Here is a 17883-nt window from a genome sequence, read left to right on the forward strand (position 1 = left end):
TATAACTCTTATGAGGTGTCCCTCTGACACCTATTGCTCTCCAAAGAACCCAGAAACCAATCCCCACAAGCCCCCCAATAACTGCAAAAGTCCCCCCAAAACACCCAACCTCACCAAACTCCCAAAACCCCCAAACACCCAAAACCACCCGCTCTCCACAAAACCCAACCTGCCAAAACCCCCAAACCCCACGCTCCCCCCAAGAGGCACCCCCAGCTTACTTGCCCAGCTGCTGGCTCAGGCTGTGAGGGTGGAGGGCGGCTGTCTCCTGGGGCAGTGGATATTTGCAGCCAAGGGTGGTTGAACACGTCGTCCAGGGATGGCCTGTCGCGAGCTCTCATGGACAAGCACCACCTGATGAGGTGCTGGCATTCTGGGGAGAATCCGGGAACTGCCGCTCAGTTGCAGGAGGCTCCTGCCTACCTTGTGCCACCGTCCGCAGCGCCCAGGCCTGGGTGCGCTCAGAGCTGCACCCAGACCTCCTGCTCCATGACTCGGTTTGGAGGAGAGCAGGATGGCAGGACACGGGCCACCTCCTCCAGCTGACCAAGGGCGATCAGCTGCCACCCCCTAAACCCCGACCTTCCCCTGCTGCAGTGAAGCCAGGTACCTACCGACAGAGATCCGGCGCTGGAAGAAGAGCTGCCCGCTGACGATGTCCTCGCAGCACCGGAAGGGGAGGACCCCGCACACCATCTCATACAGCAGCACGCCCAGGGACCAGATCGCCGCCGGACGGCCGTGGTAGCAGCGCCAGCGGAACCACTCCAGCGGGTAGTACAAAGGTGTTCCTACAACAGGATACGGGCGCACCTCATTAGGCAGATGCCGCCTGCTCCTGGATTCTCGCCCGCGGATCCCCAGGGGTGCAGGGGCTACACCGGTGGCCCCACGGACGTGGGGACGCACACTCGGTGTGACCCGCCACCTCGTCATCAGCACGTGACTCTTGTTCACAAACTGCCTGGTACGGGAAGCACCCTGGGCTGTGGGCTCACCGCTAAATTTGGTGTAGACCGTGTCCCTGAGGAGGGTGCTGCAACCAAAGTCAATAAGCTTGACCTCTCTGGTGGCCAAGTTGATGATGATGTTCTGGGGCTTGATATCCCTGTGCAGGACACCGCGGCTGTGGCAGTGCCGCACAGCCACCAGCACCTGGAGGAAAATGCCCCGCGCCAGATCCTCGGGCAGGAACCTCCATTTTTTGATGAAGTCGGAGAGGTCCTGTGATGGCTCCGGACGCTCCAGAACCAGCACAAAGGAGTGGGGCAGCTCAAACCAATGGAGGAGCTGGATGATGGCACTGCAGCCGGAGTGAACCTTCCTCAACATGGCTATCTCCATGGGAACGCGAGTGCCGCTGGGCTGCAGGGGGACCACGGCACTGTCAGCAGGGCCGATGCTGGCCCGGGGCTCCTGTGCCTCCCTGCCTGGGATGCTCTGATGCCCTCCTGCCCGGCCCCACTGTTCCCAGGTGCCCCCCGCAATCCCCAGGGATGCTCTGGTGCACCCCTACCCGGCCCGTGTCCCCTGGTGACTCCACACCCACTCCCCTCTCACTGTCCCACTTTCCCCCCCCACCGGCTCACCCCCACCCGCTCTGCCCCGCACTGTCCCGGTGGCCCCGCGCACTCACCCGCTCGCCCCACGAGGAGATGCGCTCCCGAGCCACTCGTTTGATCGCCACCTGCGAGCCAAGGGCAGCGCTGGGCTGAGCTGAGCCGAGCCCCGCCGCCTCCCCGGCCCGCCGCCGGGCCCGCCCTTACCGGGCTGTTGTCACACAGGCGGAGCCCCGAGTACACGGACGCGAAGCCGCCTCTCCCCAGCAGCGGTCCCAAGCGGTAAAGCCGCTCGAAGCTCTCCTTGTCGTGCCCCGTGCGACAGACGCGGCCGCTGTCGCTGCGCGCGGGGTCCCCGCCGGCCCCCACCGGGCGCTCCGGGCCGAGCGGAGCCGCATCATTCCCGGCCTTTCCCGGCCGAGGCTCCGCGGCGCGCCGCTCCCCGCCGGTCCCGGAGCGCAGATAGGCCGACGGGTCAATGCGGGTCAGGAGGAGCACGGGCACCTTGCCCGACCGCGCTGCCGGTGACGGCACCCCCGCAGCAGCACCGCGCTCCGGGGTCTCGGGGGTCGCGGCTGCCGGGAGGCTGCGGGGCGGGGAGGGAGCGGGCGCTCCGCCGCCGGTCCGCGCTCCGCCGCCGGTCCGCGCTCCGCCGCCGGTCCGCGCTCCGCCGCCGGTCCGCGCTCCGCCGCCGGTCCGCGCTCCGCCGCCGGTCCGCGCTCCGCCGCCGGTCCGCGCTCCGCCGGGCACCTGTGGATGGTGGCGGCCCCCGGCCGGCCCCAGGCGGGGCGGGGCCTGGGGGCGGGCCGGGGAGCGCCAGGGGCCGGCGCTGCCTCGCCAGACCCAGACCCAGCGGCGGCGGCTCGCCCAGCGCCGCCACTGCCAGTACCGGGAGAGGGGAGCGGTGCCGCGAGCCCCTGCGGGGGGACGCTGGGGGGACGGGGGAGGCACCATCGCGGGGAGCGGCGGAGGGCGGGCTCCGGACCGCCGAGAGCTGCCGCCGCCGCCTCACCTGGTGCTGCTGCCGCTGCTCCTGCCCAAGCCGCTGCCGCTCAGAAGCCGCTGCCGAAGTCGCTGCCGCTCAAAAGCCGCTCAGAAGCCGCTCAAAAGCCGCTGCTGCCCCCGCCGCCGCAGCCTCGCTGTCAACGGCTCTGTCCACGCGCGCCCCGGGCGCCCGCTGCCACCGGGCGGAGCGGCCGGCGGGGGGGGTCTCGCGGCCGCGGGAGCCCGGGGAACGGCGGAGCGGGCCCTGCCCAGCCCCGCGGCCGGGCTCGTGCGCCCCCCGCCCGGCAGCAGCATCCCCGCGGCCGAGCCTTTGGAAACTGAACCTGAGCCTTGGGACCCTGCGAACGAGGCTTTAGAACTGAAACCGGAGCCTTTGGGAAGTCACAAGGAGGCTGCAATTTCCTGCTTATTTTATCCCCTTTTTCCTTTCCACAGAGGTGGATTGAGGTGAGATTGTGATGAACACATAAATGTATTGGCTTTCTCAAATCATAGGTGTGCTCATGTGCAGGATATAACTGTACGAGTTTACAGTAACAGAAACAAAACACGCTAAAGATACAAGACCAGACAGCAAGTTAAAAAGGTTCAGATCTCTTGATCTAAATGGAGTCACATAGCAAAAGAATTTGTAAAGGTTAAAGAAGGTGGGGGGTGAAGCTTGGTATAAGGAAAGCTAGTGCCTGGAAAACATAAAGTACTTTTTAGCTGAACTTAGGCTGTAGAAAGAGAACAGTGTTTGTGTTGTAAGTCTGTGGGATGTCGTGGCCCCACTTAAACATGAGTTAATTGTTTCAGGCTAGTCTTCTAAAGGAGCTTTAAAGAGCGATGTTTGTGTTGTAAGTCTGTGGTGAGATAACAGGCTTTAGTGGCCCCACTAAAAATGAATGAGTTATTTCACACCATCCTTGTCAGTTAGTTTCAGACAGAGCCTTCCAAGGCTCTGCTAGCTTGGGATACTCCTTGTCTGCCCATCCTGCAACAAATTTTGCAGGAAGGTCACGCTGTTTTAAATCCTTGCTAGTTATCAGAATAATTACAGATATAGCTGGTTGTGTGGTTGCTGGGGGGTCCAACTGTGCCAGAGGTGAAAAATACACCGTGAGGAAGACTGCTTACTTCATCTTGAAGAGCCCTGCTCACAAGAGGAAGACTGTTTACTTCATCCTCAAGCCCCCTGCTCACAATCACCACAGAGCAGTGCGCAGACGCCAAGAGGAGGAGACTTGTGATGATAAATTCTCGAAGCTAGTTATAATATCCCCCGCCTATATGCGGGAATTATGAATATGCATGTAACTAATATAATACTGAAAGTATATAAACCTGTACCAAATGCTAATCCCTTGCGCCTCTGGCTGCGGTCAGGCGCCCAGCGCTGTCGCTTTTGCTTTCTTGACTTTGTCCCTCACTAAACCCTCGTTACCTCGTTTAGAGGAGTGAGTTCGTATTTCACAAGCTCTCAGGAAGCTCTTCCCTGTGAGGGTGCTGAGGCGCTGGCGCAGGGTGCCCAGAGGAGCTGTGGCTGCCCCATCCCTGGCAGCGTTGGAGGCCGGGTTGGACACAGGGGCTCGGAGCAAGCTGCTCCTTCCATGTGGAAGGTGTCCCTGCCCGTGGCAGGGCTTGGAGCTGGAGGAGCTTTAAGGTCCCTTCACCCCAGCCCATCCGGTGCCTCTGGGATCCCATGGGGGGCGGCTCCTCCATGAGGAAAGGCCCCGCCCCTCACGGGGGTCCCGCTGCCCCCCCCCTTTCACGCTCCCGGCCTTGCGCATGTGCCCGAGGCCGGACTACAGGTCCCAGCGTGCCCCGCGCGGGGGAGCCGTGCGCTGATTGGCTGCGGCGGAGGCGGGCCCAGGGCGTGAGGCGGAGCTGCAGCCGGCAATGGCGGCGGCCGAGCGGGAGGAGGTGAGGGTGAGCGGGCGCGGCGCGGGTCTGGGGGGCGCTGCAGAGCCCGGGGAGCGGGGCTGGGGCTCTGCGGCCCCCCGAGGCTCTGGGCAGTGGGGCCGGGCGCTGCGGGGGAATGCGGGGGGCGGGTGCGAGCGCTGGGCAGTGGGGCTGCGAGATGGCTGGGAGTGTGGGGTGCTGCGAAGCCGGGGCATGGGGGGCTGGGAGCTGTGGGGGTCCCGCACCTTTCCGGCCCTGGGGATGGAGCGGGGCTGTTGTGGGGGGCCCTGGGGGCTGTTTCCCCCCGGGGGGGGAGGTGCTGCTGGGGCAGCCGATCCCCGGCACCCGGGGGGGAGTGTGCAGAGGTGTCGGTGACTCTGAGCCGGGTTTTGGCTCCTGGAGCGGGATGGGGAGCAGGAAGGGAAGGATGAAAAACCCGAGGGTGGAGATAAGAACAGTTTAATAACCGAAGCACAATGTACTAGTGCTGGTGATAGTGATAATAATTACAAGGGACATAACAAGAAGAGAGGGAAAAAAAAAAGGAAAAGGAAAAAAAAACCCAATAAACACAAGTGATGCCCAATACAATTGCTCAGCACCTGCTGAGTGATACCCAGCCCGACCCGAGCAGTGATCCTTCGCTTCCAGATAGCTCCCCCCGGTTTATGTACAACTAAAACGTCAGTGTGTTGTCAGCACTGCTCTCGGAATAAAGCCAAAAGGCAGCAGAGCACCAGGTACTAGAAAGCAAACGAGCACTGTCCCAGCCACAACCAGGACAGTATCCACCCCTTAGTCCATACCATTTATGTCATGCCAGGCCTCACACTTCCCACTATCATGACTTGGGGCTCCATCTGCCATAGCAGTGTCTCCAGGCAGGAAAGATGGATGGTGCGTGGTGTTGGGTTGTTGGATGCTGAAGCCAGTTCCGATTCCATCACTGCGACATTTGTCCGGTTTGATCAAAGTCCATTCTTCATTAATGGTGATCAAGGGAGTCAGGTTCAGATCCTCAGACCCACAGCGGTGGGGACAGGGGCCGCAAGGTGTCCCGCGCAGTGATGGGTGTTCAGCCGCCATGGAAGCGATCACGGAATTCAGTATTACACAGCATCATAAAGTTCAATTCACTGGCTCTTTTCACCCCAAATCAGATCTCCTTCAGGTACACGCCGGACTTCCCCACCCTCCCGCAATACCCACCAAATGCCCCCAGCTCTTTGAGCAAAAGCAATCCCAGAAGCGGGTTTTCTTTTGCCTGAATCGGCAATAACCCAGACTGGTTGCCCCAGCACATCCTTTATGTGCACCCCAGGAACTTCATCTCCCTCTATGGTATGTAAAATCTGTAATTGGGCTGGGTCAGCTCTGTTGGCAGATCCTCTGGTGTTGAGCAAGCAGGTGGCCTTTGCTAAGTGTATCCCAGTGTTTGAAAGTCCCACCACCCATTGCTCTCAGTGTGGTTTTCAGCAGCCCATTGTACCATTTCCATTTCAAGTCTCAGTGTGTTGAGAAGGGCCAGAACCTTTATTTGCCCTGCTGCTGATTTCCCCTGGTCATCGAGCTGAAGGCTTTAGATGTGGGAGCAGTTGATCTAGGGCTTGTTCATGTCATTTTATGCCATCTAAAAACTAAACGGAGTTTCTCTCATTAAAGCTCTACAAATGCCCTTTAAATCCTAGCGCTTTTAATGTATGAGATAGCTGTGGATGGCCCGGTACACAGGCTACGCGTACAGCACCCTGCAGTACAAAATATGTATGACCTTCCTGGTCCCTGCGTGCGGCTGAAAATGAGTGTGGTGTCACAGGAGGTTATTTGAGGATGAACTGAAAATGTTCCAGGCCTTGTTTCTGGGCAAGTCTCTGGTTCCCAGGTTGTCCTGGTGCTCTGTGGGCAGGCTCCTGGCCAAGTGTTGTCTGTGCAGGTGTCCGGGAGGCTCCGTGCTTCGTCACGGAGTCGCGTCCTGCACTGAGGTGACTCTTAGTTACTGCCGTAGCTCAAGCACAGGCCCTCGCCAACGGCTGCAGTCGCTGTGAGTGCTGGTTTTTGTAAACACGTTTTTTTGCAGGGGATTGTCTCTTCTGTGAAACGTTTGCATGGGATTTCTGTAGTTAAAAAAATACACAACTGCTTTGTTTTCCCCCTCTGCTTGCCTGTGGTGAGTAGGAAGGAGAAGGAGAATGTCTGGCAGAGACGGGTAAAGAAGAGAAAGGGGAAGAAACGAGCCCAGAGAAGCAGTGTGGAAGATGCCAGTGAAGAGCAGGGAGAAGAGAAGCAGCAGCCTCCAGCAGGTCAGGCGGGAAAGTGCCCCTCCGAGAGCAGCGTCCCAGAAAAAGGAAGGCGGCGAGAAGTTGGAGTCTCAGGTGAGCCTCCTGCTGAGGGAATGGGTCTTGGGTTTTGGTGTCTGACAAGTTGAAGGGTGAGAAGCAGTCCCTAGGTTCAGGCAGGCCTCGGTCAGACACAGCAGTGAAGCAGCTATTTATTTAACGTTTGTGCACAAACGGGTGTCCTGGCAAGCAGGCACACACAGCAAAGGCAGAACTTTGATTTGTATTTCCTTTCCCATCCTCAAGTTCCCTTGCACTGGCTTAGCTTCATAGGTTGTACAAAGATAGCGTTCCTTTGCAGCACAGAGCGTGTCTGTTGCCCAAAGATGCCGTTGTCTTTAAGCACAGAGTGTGCCTGTTTAAGTCACGGTATTTCAAACCCTATGTTTCGTTCCCTGAGTAACTTAGCCCCAGCCCCAATATTGCAAAGTCTTAGTATTACAAAACCTTAATATTGCAAAGCCTCATCCCCAATATGCAAACCCAACAGTGTTTCTCTCTCATGCGTGATTTTTCCCCGTAGGGAGCCTGCCATTTTCTTTTCACAGAATCATAGAATGGTTTGGGTTGGAAAGGACCTTAAGATCGTCCACTTCCAATTCCCCTGCCGCAGGCTGGGACACCACACGCTAGACCGTGTCGTCCAAGACTCCGTCCAGCCTGGCCTTAAACACTGCCAGGGATGGAGCATCCACAGCCTCTCTGGGCAACCTGTTCCAGGGCCTCCCCACCCTCACAGTAAATGCAGTTGTTTTCATCATTCAGAGAATCTTTTTGGTAAAGGATCAGCGCAGCTTACAGATGGCATCGCTAATGGCACAGCTTCTAAGTACCCAAGTTTGGATCATTAATTCTTTTATCCACCTTGGAGCAAGAGTAGTCCTAAAGCATTGCTGCCTGGTTCTTAGTTGTTCTCAACATGCACCAAGTAACAGAAAAGACCCGAAGGAGAAGCTCTTGGGGTTTTATTTCTGGTGTTTAGGCAGTGCCAGTAGAGAGGAGACTGAGAGGTCTGGGAGCAGGCAGCTGTAAGCACACCTTCCTGGGATACCTGCCGAGCGGCTTGCTTTGCTTATCTCTGTTTCCCAGTGGTTTTAAATCCTGAATTGTGAGAGTTAAGTGAATCCATTGATCTCAACAGAGCACTTCTGCATGGAAATAGCGGCTCAGGAGGGAAAGATGCCTCTTAGTCATGGTGCTTAAGAACTAGACGTACATTTGTTTGATTTTAAAATTCATACCCTTCAAAATGCACTCGCAAATGCATTGTGTCCCTTTCCAAATGCTGCAGTAAGCATTACTGAAGGCAATTCCATAGAACAGGGCAGTTTGGCAGGTGGCCTTTTTTCTTGCTTTCTCATTGCACTGACTTTCCTTACCCTTCTCTACCCCCAGTGTGTCTTCTTTTCTTACAGCTTGGGTCTCACAGTGCCCAGGCAGGTTTGTGACCTACCTTGATATTCAGGCTTCCTACAGATACAAACCCGATCAGTGGAATTACTTGAAGCAGTTCTGCAGACCTGGTTTTAAGAGTCCTCACAAGGTCTGTGTGTATCAAGAGGAGATGGAATCCATTTTGTTTCTTCAAGCAATGTGTAATAAGCATGATTTTACTGAGCTACAGCAAAGCTTTGAATTATTCTGATTTCACCGTATAAGGAGTTGTCCCATGCATACGCTTTGACAGTGATTTGGTCAGGGATGAAGGTCTTGTATGCACATCACATCCCTAACTCTTTCAGTGATTACTGTTTCCTTAAAGAGTATCTGCAGCTACCCGTGTGGTTGCAGTACTGTGAGAAGTATCCTTTAGTACTTAAGTACCCCGCAGCAGTCGAGCAGAGTGTCTCAAAGCAGTTCTTAAGGCTCCTGTTATGTAGAGCTCCTCAGTAATTTAGCTAGGCAAAGAAGTCTGTCTTTCATGGAACTGATTTTGGACTCAAATGTACTGTGTTATTTCTCCCATCTCTAAACCACCTTGCACTAAAGCTGTGTTAGTTGTGTTAAATTCTTACTCTTCTTTAAGAGAAAAGTAAGGGGGAGGCAAGGAGCGATTGCCCAGTCATTGCTGCTTTACCTGCCGATCCAAAGTGAAGAGGTCTTTTCCTTTTTGTCACTAGAAAAGTAAAGAATAGTCTTTTCCCAAATCCCATTGAGAGGCTGGATTCTCACATCATGAATGTGTCTTGCAGCTCCAGCAGTCAAGTTTGGGGAGGAGGCTACAGAGTCCAGTTTGGGGCATTTCCTCAGAGTGGGTGGGAAACAAAACCCACGTAGTTAATTCTGCTATGTATTCAGCATTCCCGGTTTTCCTGTTTTCAGTCTGTTGCTCAAGCTCTACGTGATGAAGATTGTCTTTTGATGATCATTCCAAGCAGGCCTTGTGAGTGGTTCTATTTCTTGCACACATCTTCGCAGACTGTAAGCGTTCACATGAAATCACAACTCCAGTCTGAAAAGTGTTCTGTGGCAAGACCACGAGGAGCTGGCTCTTACCTGGCAGTGGCCTCCATTCAGTTTTAAACAGTTTGAAAGTATGAAGCTTTATCATAATTTTTTCTAGGGAGCCATCCATGGACACTTGGAGTGTGATTGGGTCAAGCTGAGCTCTTTCTTGCTCTTGAATTATTACTGATAAAAAGTGGTTTACGGTGCAAACTCTTCCTTCCAGAACATGTGAGCACCCAACCGAACCCAAGCCAACCTGTTGGCACGAAGGAAATGCCACGACTGTAGGAAAGCTCATCTGGGCAGCTGTTGAAGTTCAGGTGGTACTTGAGCCCAGTTAACTGGGCAGCTTGCTTTTCGGTGCTGCACATAGTGCTGCCTATGGAGAGCAGCAGAGGAATTAAGGGGACAAAAAGCTGATTTTGTCACTGTGGTCAGCAGGTGCTTTTGAGTAGACAGGCAGAGGTCTCCGAGCTCAAGAGTATCTGTCACTGACCTAGAAGGTCGTGCAAATAAGGAAGTGCTGTTATTTTTTTCCATGCTTTAAAATAGAGATTGTGTAAAGCAGGCCCAGGCTGTCAAAAAGAGAAAATAATGAATGAAGCGCTAAAGAATTAAAAATCTGTATGAAAAATGATGTACTGACCCAAAAGACAGAAAATCATTTGCAAAGAAGTTCTTGCCTTCTTTTTGCCTACAGCCAGAGGGGAACATCACAGAAGGATATTTGTTAATTAACACAGGTTAGTTAATTGTTTCCTGAGAATAAGTGGGGGAGTAGATATTGCAGACTGAATATTAAGCCCAGGCATCAGTGCTTATTGGAACCTGATAAGGAAAGTGCAGAACCAGTAGATAAAGGTGATGTACAGCCGTGTAGGAGGACTGACCTACTCTTCCCTTTGGAATGAAAACAAGGATTTGGTGCAGCGAAGAGCAGGGCAACATAAATGAGTGTATGAACGTCTGTCCTTGTCTCTTTCTTTTATAAACTCCTCTCTCTGTCTTACCCATAGTTTCTGTCTTTTTTTCCATTGCTTCCTTTTTCCATTGCTTTCCATTTCTGCTTTCTTTTGGTATTTTGAATAGTTCTGAAGAGATGCTTCCTGGACTTCTCCATGAAGAGTGGTGTGCTAGCTGTGGCAAATCAGACTACCTTCTGATTGGGAAAACAAGAAACGTAACTGACCTCAGGGGAGCTGCAAAGTAGGTTTTACCCTTCTTAAGTGCTTGTGTGTTGGATTCTGAGGCTGTGAAATAATTTAGGAATTGAAAAACAAAGATCAGAATCTGTTGTATCAAATGGCTGAGGGTACCCAGACGAGACTTCCTGGTAGATGGTTTCTGTGCCTGAGCACTTGCAAAGTTCCAGTAGGGAAAACCAGCACTGTGGTATGCAGAAATGAGCAAGGAGCCAAAAGCTTTAGTGTTCCTCAGAATGACTGTCAGTTTTGAAAACATTCCACTTGGTTTTCCTAGCCAAAATTAATAGCAAGGAAAGTTAAAGGAGGTTCAAATTGAAGTCTTCACGCAGCAGGACTCGGGCCAGCCAGTGATGGCCTCAGCTCTTCCTTCCTACAGCAGCCTTCCTAGTACTGTGGATTGTCCTAGTACTTTTGCATCTCACCTCATCAGCACGCTCCTGTTTTTAGCACATGTCTGAAGGTCAAAAGGCAACGTCCTGGGCTCTGATGCCAGACAGCACCTCCCTTGCAGATGGACAGCAAGCATCTCCAATCCTGGGTAGCAACCAGCTACTCTCCATCCTCAGGCAGTCTGGAGCACAGGGGTACCTTTTCTTACCTCTGGATCTGAGGCTGCCGCATTCTAGCACCTTCCCAGCAGTGCTAGCACCCGCACCTTAGGAAGTTTCCTTCTTCTGGCATCTACAACTACATTGTTTGTTCTTTGACAAGATGATTCTTCATTTCTTCTTAGGAAACGCTAATATGGGCAAGCACTTTTCAGGATAGGAAAACAACTCCAAGAAGTCCTCCTTTTGCTTCACTGAGCTGTTTTCTGCTTCTCTGCTATTATCAGTCTTGTCTTTTGTCAGCAGCATCAGTAATATCCTGGATGCAAGATCAATTGGAGTAAAAATTTTGAAGACTATGCTATTTCTTGGTACTGGATTTTAATGTAAGATTCTAATGGGTAATTTTATGTTTTTCCAAACTCACTATGGAATGTGTAGGGAATTGAAGAATTGATCACGTACGTGTTTGGTACCAAACCTACTTTTAAGCTTTGCCATAATGTTGTTATGGTTCTGTATGTGAGGTAAGGATAGCACAGCATACATGCATGCAGTATGGTCTGGAGTAGCTTTTGAATATCCTACCAGGCAGAAACTCAAGAGGTGCTGCTGTCTTCTGTTGCAGGACCCATCTGCATGGTAATTCCAAACCTAAAAATTCTTGATTACGAGACTTTCAAACCAATTGCAGTTGCTAAATGTCGTGAATATCTATATAAAACACATCCCAATTTCCAAATTGATACTAGCAACATGTAGTTAAATTCATTGTAATACACAAATCCAGTGCAGCAGGCAAAGCAACTTAAAGAACAAAAACTACTGAACAGAGTTAGCTTTATCTTGCAATTCTTACTCAATAATGAGCAATTAGTAAAAATGCAGCACCAAAACAAAAGAAGTAGCTATTTTGCTGCAGCAGATCTGTGAGTATATATGCCTAAATGACCGTTCTCTCTAGATCTGTTATTGAAATCAGGCTTATGGTGAAGATTCTGTCAAAGGAGATGCTGCTCAACAGATGGGCTGGAGAGAGACTTGAGCATTTTCTGAACAGACTTTCTCCATACTGAAGCCAGTTTCCCCATTTCAAATAGGATACTTTTATAAGGGATTGTTGTTACTTTTAAAGTAGTTGGGTAGAATTTTCCTCACACTTTTCACCAAATGACAGCATGCATCCAGTGATTTCTGGGCAAACATATTAAAGTGCCAGAGTTTGGGTGATGAGAGTGAAGGCCTGATGGTGAAAGGAGGTGGGATTAAAAATCTAATATGGAATTGCTCTGTTCTTTTTATCCTACTCCCAAAGAACTGCTGCTTTCAAGGCTCAGTTTAAGGGAAGCACTCTATTAATGACAGTTGTTACCATGTATTCATTCAGTTTTGGTGTTACTAGAGCAAATCTGAAGCTAACTGTAGATAAAGGTATCTTACTGCCTTGAAGAAGAGAGTCAGGAACTCCAAAATGACAGTGCTTTTTTTGAGGAATACATTCTGAATTTCAAACAAGCCATTCAGAAAGGGAACACGCATCATGCTGGGAAACCTCTAAGGGGCTAGGACTTAAGACCAGTTTACAAAGGCTTAACTAAATAAACTGATGTTCTTTTTCTTGTCCCTCTGCCCGTCTGGCTTAGTTTGCCCGAAACATCCGGTTTTGATTGTTTGTGGTCAGGCTGACCCGTTTGTTATCTTTAGTCACTGGCTAAATAAACTGGGAACATTCAGAAGAGAAGTTCCTGACCACAGGGAAGAAAAGGGTTTCATTTCTTTTGAGTCTGTTCTAACACAAAATTCTGATGTAACACCTCAAAGTTCTCGAGAAATGAAATGTTCTGTGAAGCGTCTGAGCTGGATCTTTGTTGGATGGAACCGTTGTTCACACTGCTTTATTTGCGTTGCTTTAGAAGAAACCCGCTGAGTAAAGGCCTTTTGCAGTCATTCTTTCCTTTCTGACTTTTTTTCTGGGAGTGAAATGAAAGCAAATGTTTCCTTAGCACAGACTTGATAAAGACACTGGAGACGTCCATCCTAGGGGTCCCACTGATGGCTCTGAACAGGTTCTTTTTATGCATCACTATGCCCTGATCATTTTCTTCTCCGATGGGTAGAAAGGATCAGTGGTTTTCCTCCTAAAATGAATTCTTTTTTTTTCTAGGAAAGCTCCTCAAATGTTACTTTCCTAATATTGTTTCTGTGCAAGCAGGGATTTTAAATGGAGGACATAAACCAGTAACCTCCCCACGCCCAGGTATTTCTCCCATTTAAGTTTGTGTGCTGTAGACTAGGCCATGGCCTGGAAAAGGGAGTGAGTTGGTCAGTCAGTGTAAATGACCAAACCAGACGTGTGCTGGTCCCATTCAGACGCCCTGAGAACTCGGTGTACGCAGACAATTCTGGCTGTGTCCAGATCTTCATATATAATCTGTCTGTTTCTAACAGCAGAGAGCCATGAGGAAATATTTCATAAGGAAGATTTTGAAATACATTTTTGCAAACCGTTTTCCTACACGAGACGAAGGGACCCTCATTTGGAGTAAGAGGTGAGCAAGAAAGATGCTCACACTTGTTCTCCCTGGGTTTCTGTTTCTTGTCTTTCTAGTGGGCTGTTCGTTGCAATGATTGTGAGTCTGCTCTTCCTTGTGTTATTGAGGTTCACAGCTGGGATTCTCTTCTGGATTTTCATCTTTGGCGTGACTGGAATTATAGGTTATGGTAGGTGTAATCCTCCAGCCTCTGAGGCTGTTTTTCCTTATTGCTTGATTTTGGGCAAGGAAAGCAAGTGATTACATCAGTTAAATGCTGTAGTTGTTAGAACTAGTGCCTAGGTTTAGACTCAATTAAATGAGAAGGGCCTAAATGGCAGCAAAATTTAGTAAGAATCCAGCTGTGCTGATACTTAGCCCCAGATGTAGTAACCTGAACTATTTACCCCCAGTGTACTTAGTCCACTTTGACTTGTACTGATCTTTCTTATCTGTAGATGTGATGTTATAGCTGGCTAGTCTCGCAGTAACGCGTGTTTAGTTTTGCTTCCCTGACATGCTGAGGACAAAACGCTTCACTTGTCAAAGATTTAAATAACCCCAACCTTGTCTTTGCACTCTTCGAAAACGCTCATTTGATATTGATTGATTTTTAACAGGCATCTGGCATTGTCGCTGGGAGTACGACCATCTTAAAGGAGTACCTGGATCTGAGCTCACTGTTTCTGGTACTGGATTCCAGACAGACTTCAGAGTGCACCTGCAGCTGAGGCAAACACGGTTAGCATTTAGTAAGTGTCCTTTAAACTTGGTATCCGTTAAGGGATGTTCAGAAGATTCAGTCGCTGTCTTGCTACAGTTTCTGCCTTGTTAAATCTCCTCCTCTACATATGTTGCTCATAGAAGTAATCAGAATTCACTTTCTTTGTATAGTACAAAAATCTACCTTTTCTGCAAAGCGACTAGCGACTGTGTAAGGGGCCAGAATGCAGTCGCACTAGTGATGAGAGTGAAAAAGGCTTGTGTTCCTAGCATTCTACTTCCCTTGTGTTCAGTCTTCGCAGTGAGGAAGCAGAAGGCAAGAACTAAGTCCCGATGAAGATAAGGAGGGGCATTTTTGTCTCTCAGTCTGTTTATGCCCCCTCCTGGAGGGCCCCAGAAATGAGACGAATAACTGTGTGCATCTTTTGTAGACCTGTTTACATTCAGGTCACTGCATTTTCTTGGAGGCTGTCCTGAGGCTGTGTAATGAGCCATCACAAATGTCATCGCTTCTGGTTTTCAGAAGTGCTTCACTGCTTTCTCTTACAAGGGCAGTGTATTTAAAACACTCCTACTGGAACAAAAGACAAGGAGGGACACAAGAGAGAACAAATACCTGTCAAATACTATTAGAGCTGCTGTTACTACTCTATTAGCAGGCCTGAAGGCACTAACTGATGATAAATGGCACATAGCCTAAAGCACTGCTTCTCCCTGTTGGTAGCTAAATGAATAGAGCAGTAGTTTACTCCTTTAGTCTGCTTTCTCTGCTTTGTGTCTTCAAGTAACTGTGTTGGATCATTGATCTCAGGAGCATCTTTGCATATTGTTGAGGCAGAGCTTTTTAGCATGCTGGCCCTAGAGAATATTAGGATTTTGTTCCATCTTTCCGTGTAACTCCCCTGCCTGATTCTTAGCAGCCACTGTACAGTTTATCTAGAGGTCAGTGTCACTTTCAGATGAGTGAATTGAGGTACTACTAATGGGGACAAGCTACATTAACTTAAGAGATCTGAACTGGACTGAGACCAACTGCAAAGCAACCTGCCTATGTATTCCTTCATGGAGAACCATATCAAAAATAGGTGCTGAAATGTGTGTCACAAAACCTTTGTTCTGAAGAAAGTCTGTGGCTCTGAGCACCCCAGGGGTCACTTGTCACGTGCAGTTCTGATGGCTAGGGGTACTGCTCTCAGTACTGGGGATCGCAACTGAACATCATCTCTGACTATCTGGGTCTGGATTCTGAGGCTGTGTCAAAGCTGTGGGACCTGAAGCCAATTCCCCTGTCCCTGTGCAAACCTCCAGACTCCACGGCTGAGGGATACCTTCCCTTTGTCTTCCTCTCCCTCCACAGAACTCTTGGTTTCAGCTGGAGGAGACAGGGCCTGCTGTGTGTAACCATCCACCACCGCTGGGCTGGTTTAATTGTTGTCTAACCCTCTGAGGCACCCAGAATTAAGGGATGTGTCTCAGGGTGAGAGGAGGTGTGCTTCAGGCATTTAAGACTCTGCCTTCTCGAGGTGGAGTCCAGAGAATTCTTTTGCTTCCTATTGCAGCAGTAGGATTTGAAGTGACACAAATAGAAATCAGAGAGAAGCCAACTCTTTAAACAAGATCTGGGTTATGAATCAAACACTGCTCACAACTAAGAGAGGAAATGTTTCAGGACATGGTGCTCTCAGCTCTCTAACCTTAGAGCAAGCTTGTGTGATTCCAGCATCACAGCTGGAAGGTGAAAATCATTTGACCGAAACTGGACAAAAAAAAAACCAAAGCCCCTTTGTTTTCAGAAGTGCTTCACAAAGACTCTTTGGTTTTTTTGACAGGAATGAGGGGAAAGGAGCTCACGCCAAGCTAACTCTCAGACGAGCCTGTTGATTTAAGTACACGTAAATGTTAGAGGAGTATGTATCAGAAAACTGCACTCTTCAGGAAAAGTTGACTCTTCATCTCCAGTTTGTATTTCCTATGAGGCTGTGACAGCTGTGTATCCTTCTGTCTGTGTACTTCTCTGGAGGAGCAGTCTTCTGGTCTACAAGACCGGATAAGTCTCTGCTTTCACCTTAGCCAAACCAGCGTTAAAAGGGCTATTTGGTCACTTGGCACTTGCTGCACCAGTGCACTCTTCCTCACTGGGCATTTGCGTGTGATGTACCAACTGGATAGTGAATTCAGTGTCATTAGAATGAACTGGACTAAAACCCATGCCGAGGTAGAGGATCATACAAGGTCTTTTATACTACATAAGGTTGGCTTCAAGGGGTAAAAAAGGAACCTCAGCAATGAGTGACTATGCCCTTTCTTGGCTGTATGCTCTGTGAACCTGATGTTAATGGTCGCTTAGTTAGCTTGGGTGGGCTCCACGTGTGTTTTGTACAGAATAATGTAGGGAAGGAGTGAGAGAACACAGAGCGCCCGGAGTCCTCTGAATTGCCTGACAGCAGCCATTGTCTGTCCCTGGAAAGGCAAGGCTTTGGTAAAGTGTCAGAAAGGGGACAGTCAGGTTTTGCAAACAAATTGTTCTTTGTCATGCAAAGAGGGCCATGGCATACAGCTCTGGGATGAAGTCTGCTGAGTTCTGTAAGTAATGCAAGTATTCAGTCTTGTCTGTGGCCCTTCATGCACATCTCTGCATAGCAAAAGCGTTTTTCTGTGAGCGGCACAAGTGTTTTAGAGCTTGTGGTTACCCCCTGCAGACTCCTGAGTTGCTCAAAGCCCACAGCTCTGGGATTCCTCCTTGAAAAACCTCATTCAGTTTTCTGGCTACATCAGGAGAACCTGTGTATAAAGTAATGGCTAATCAAACACCATGCAAGTATGCAAAGCTGACTTGTGACCCAGAGGGAGGTGTTACAAACACTTCCCTGCTGTGAGAGCTATCCTAATTGTATTTCTTAATTGCTGTTAAATGCAATGTGAGAAAACGTGGGTATCTTAAGTAATGATTCCTCATGTTAAATCTGAAAATAGTGCTTCGTGTTCAGCTAAGACTCCTTTGTTCAAAGCAATTTAGAGCTATGAAGCATTTTCTTTGTGCAGTGTCCTGTGAGCAGGTGAGTATCAACCAGCCTCATTTTCTGGGTGAGAAAAGAAGACGCAGAAATAGAGGTTTATTTGGAAAAGTGTTCCTGAATCCATGAGGATTTCTGGTTTTGTGGTTCTCAAAAGGCAGTGGAAGAATTTGAAAGCTGTGCCTCAGACTTGCCCAAAGAGCAGCCAGGTTTCAAAGCAGAGGCTTGGCTGCTTTTGCACAGTGATGACCTTTATGGAGCTCCAGAAATATTTGTCTTTTCACTTGAGTGTGGGGTTGAATTGAAGTGTTTCTTGAAAACTAGAATTATGTATCAAATGTTATATCAAGGTTATTTTCAGGTGTTTAAATGTCAATGTACTGCTGTGGTTAGGTACATCCCAGACAATTCCCCAACATCCTGATACCCGAACACTAAAAAGAAAGGGATTAGGAAATGACTGATTTTATTTAACGCCCAAACAGCAAACGCATGAATTGAACGACAGAAGTGAGGAAGAGTAATTTCATGTAAAGACTGCTCCTGTTTTAGTACCGTGAGATGGGTAAGGGAAGCTGTGGCAGCTTGCACAGAATGGCTCAGCTCAGTTGATTTCAGCTCGGCTGTGGT

General features: G+C 49.9%; 1 protein-coding gene across 1 annotated transcript; it reads right to left on the minus strand.

The window, feature by feature from the left end:
* Window positions 1-217: 217 nt before the first annotated feature.
* LOC133263857 (serine/threonine-protein kinase pim-1-like) lies at window positions 218-5403 on the minus strand. Its single transcript, XM_061443712.1, is given in 7 exon segments — window positions 218-284; window positions 286-373; window positions 615-791; window positions 999-1365; window positions 1637-1687; window positions 1767-2052; window positions 5396-5403. Coding segments are annotated over 7 exon segments (1044 nt in total).
* Window positions 5404-17883: the final 12480 nt, after the last annotated feature.

The sequence above is a fragment of the Pezoporus flaviventris genome, unplaced genomic scaffold (genome assembly GCF_033815535.1).
Source record: "Pezoporus flaviventris isolate CSIRO_AGI_PZ_B2104156 unplaced genomic scaffold, CSIRO_AGI_Pfla_v1 ptg000501l, whole genome shotgun sequence".
Classification (NCBI taxonomy): Eukaryota; Metazoa; Chordata; class Aves; order Psittaciformes; family Psittacidae; genus Pezoporus; species Pezoporus flaviventris.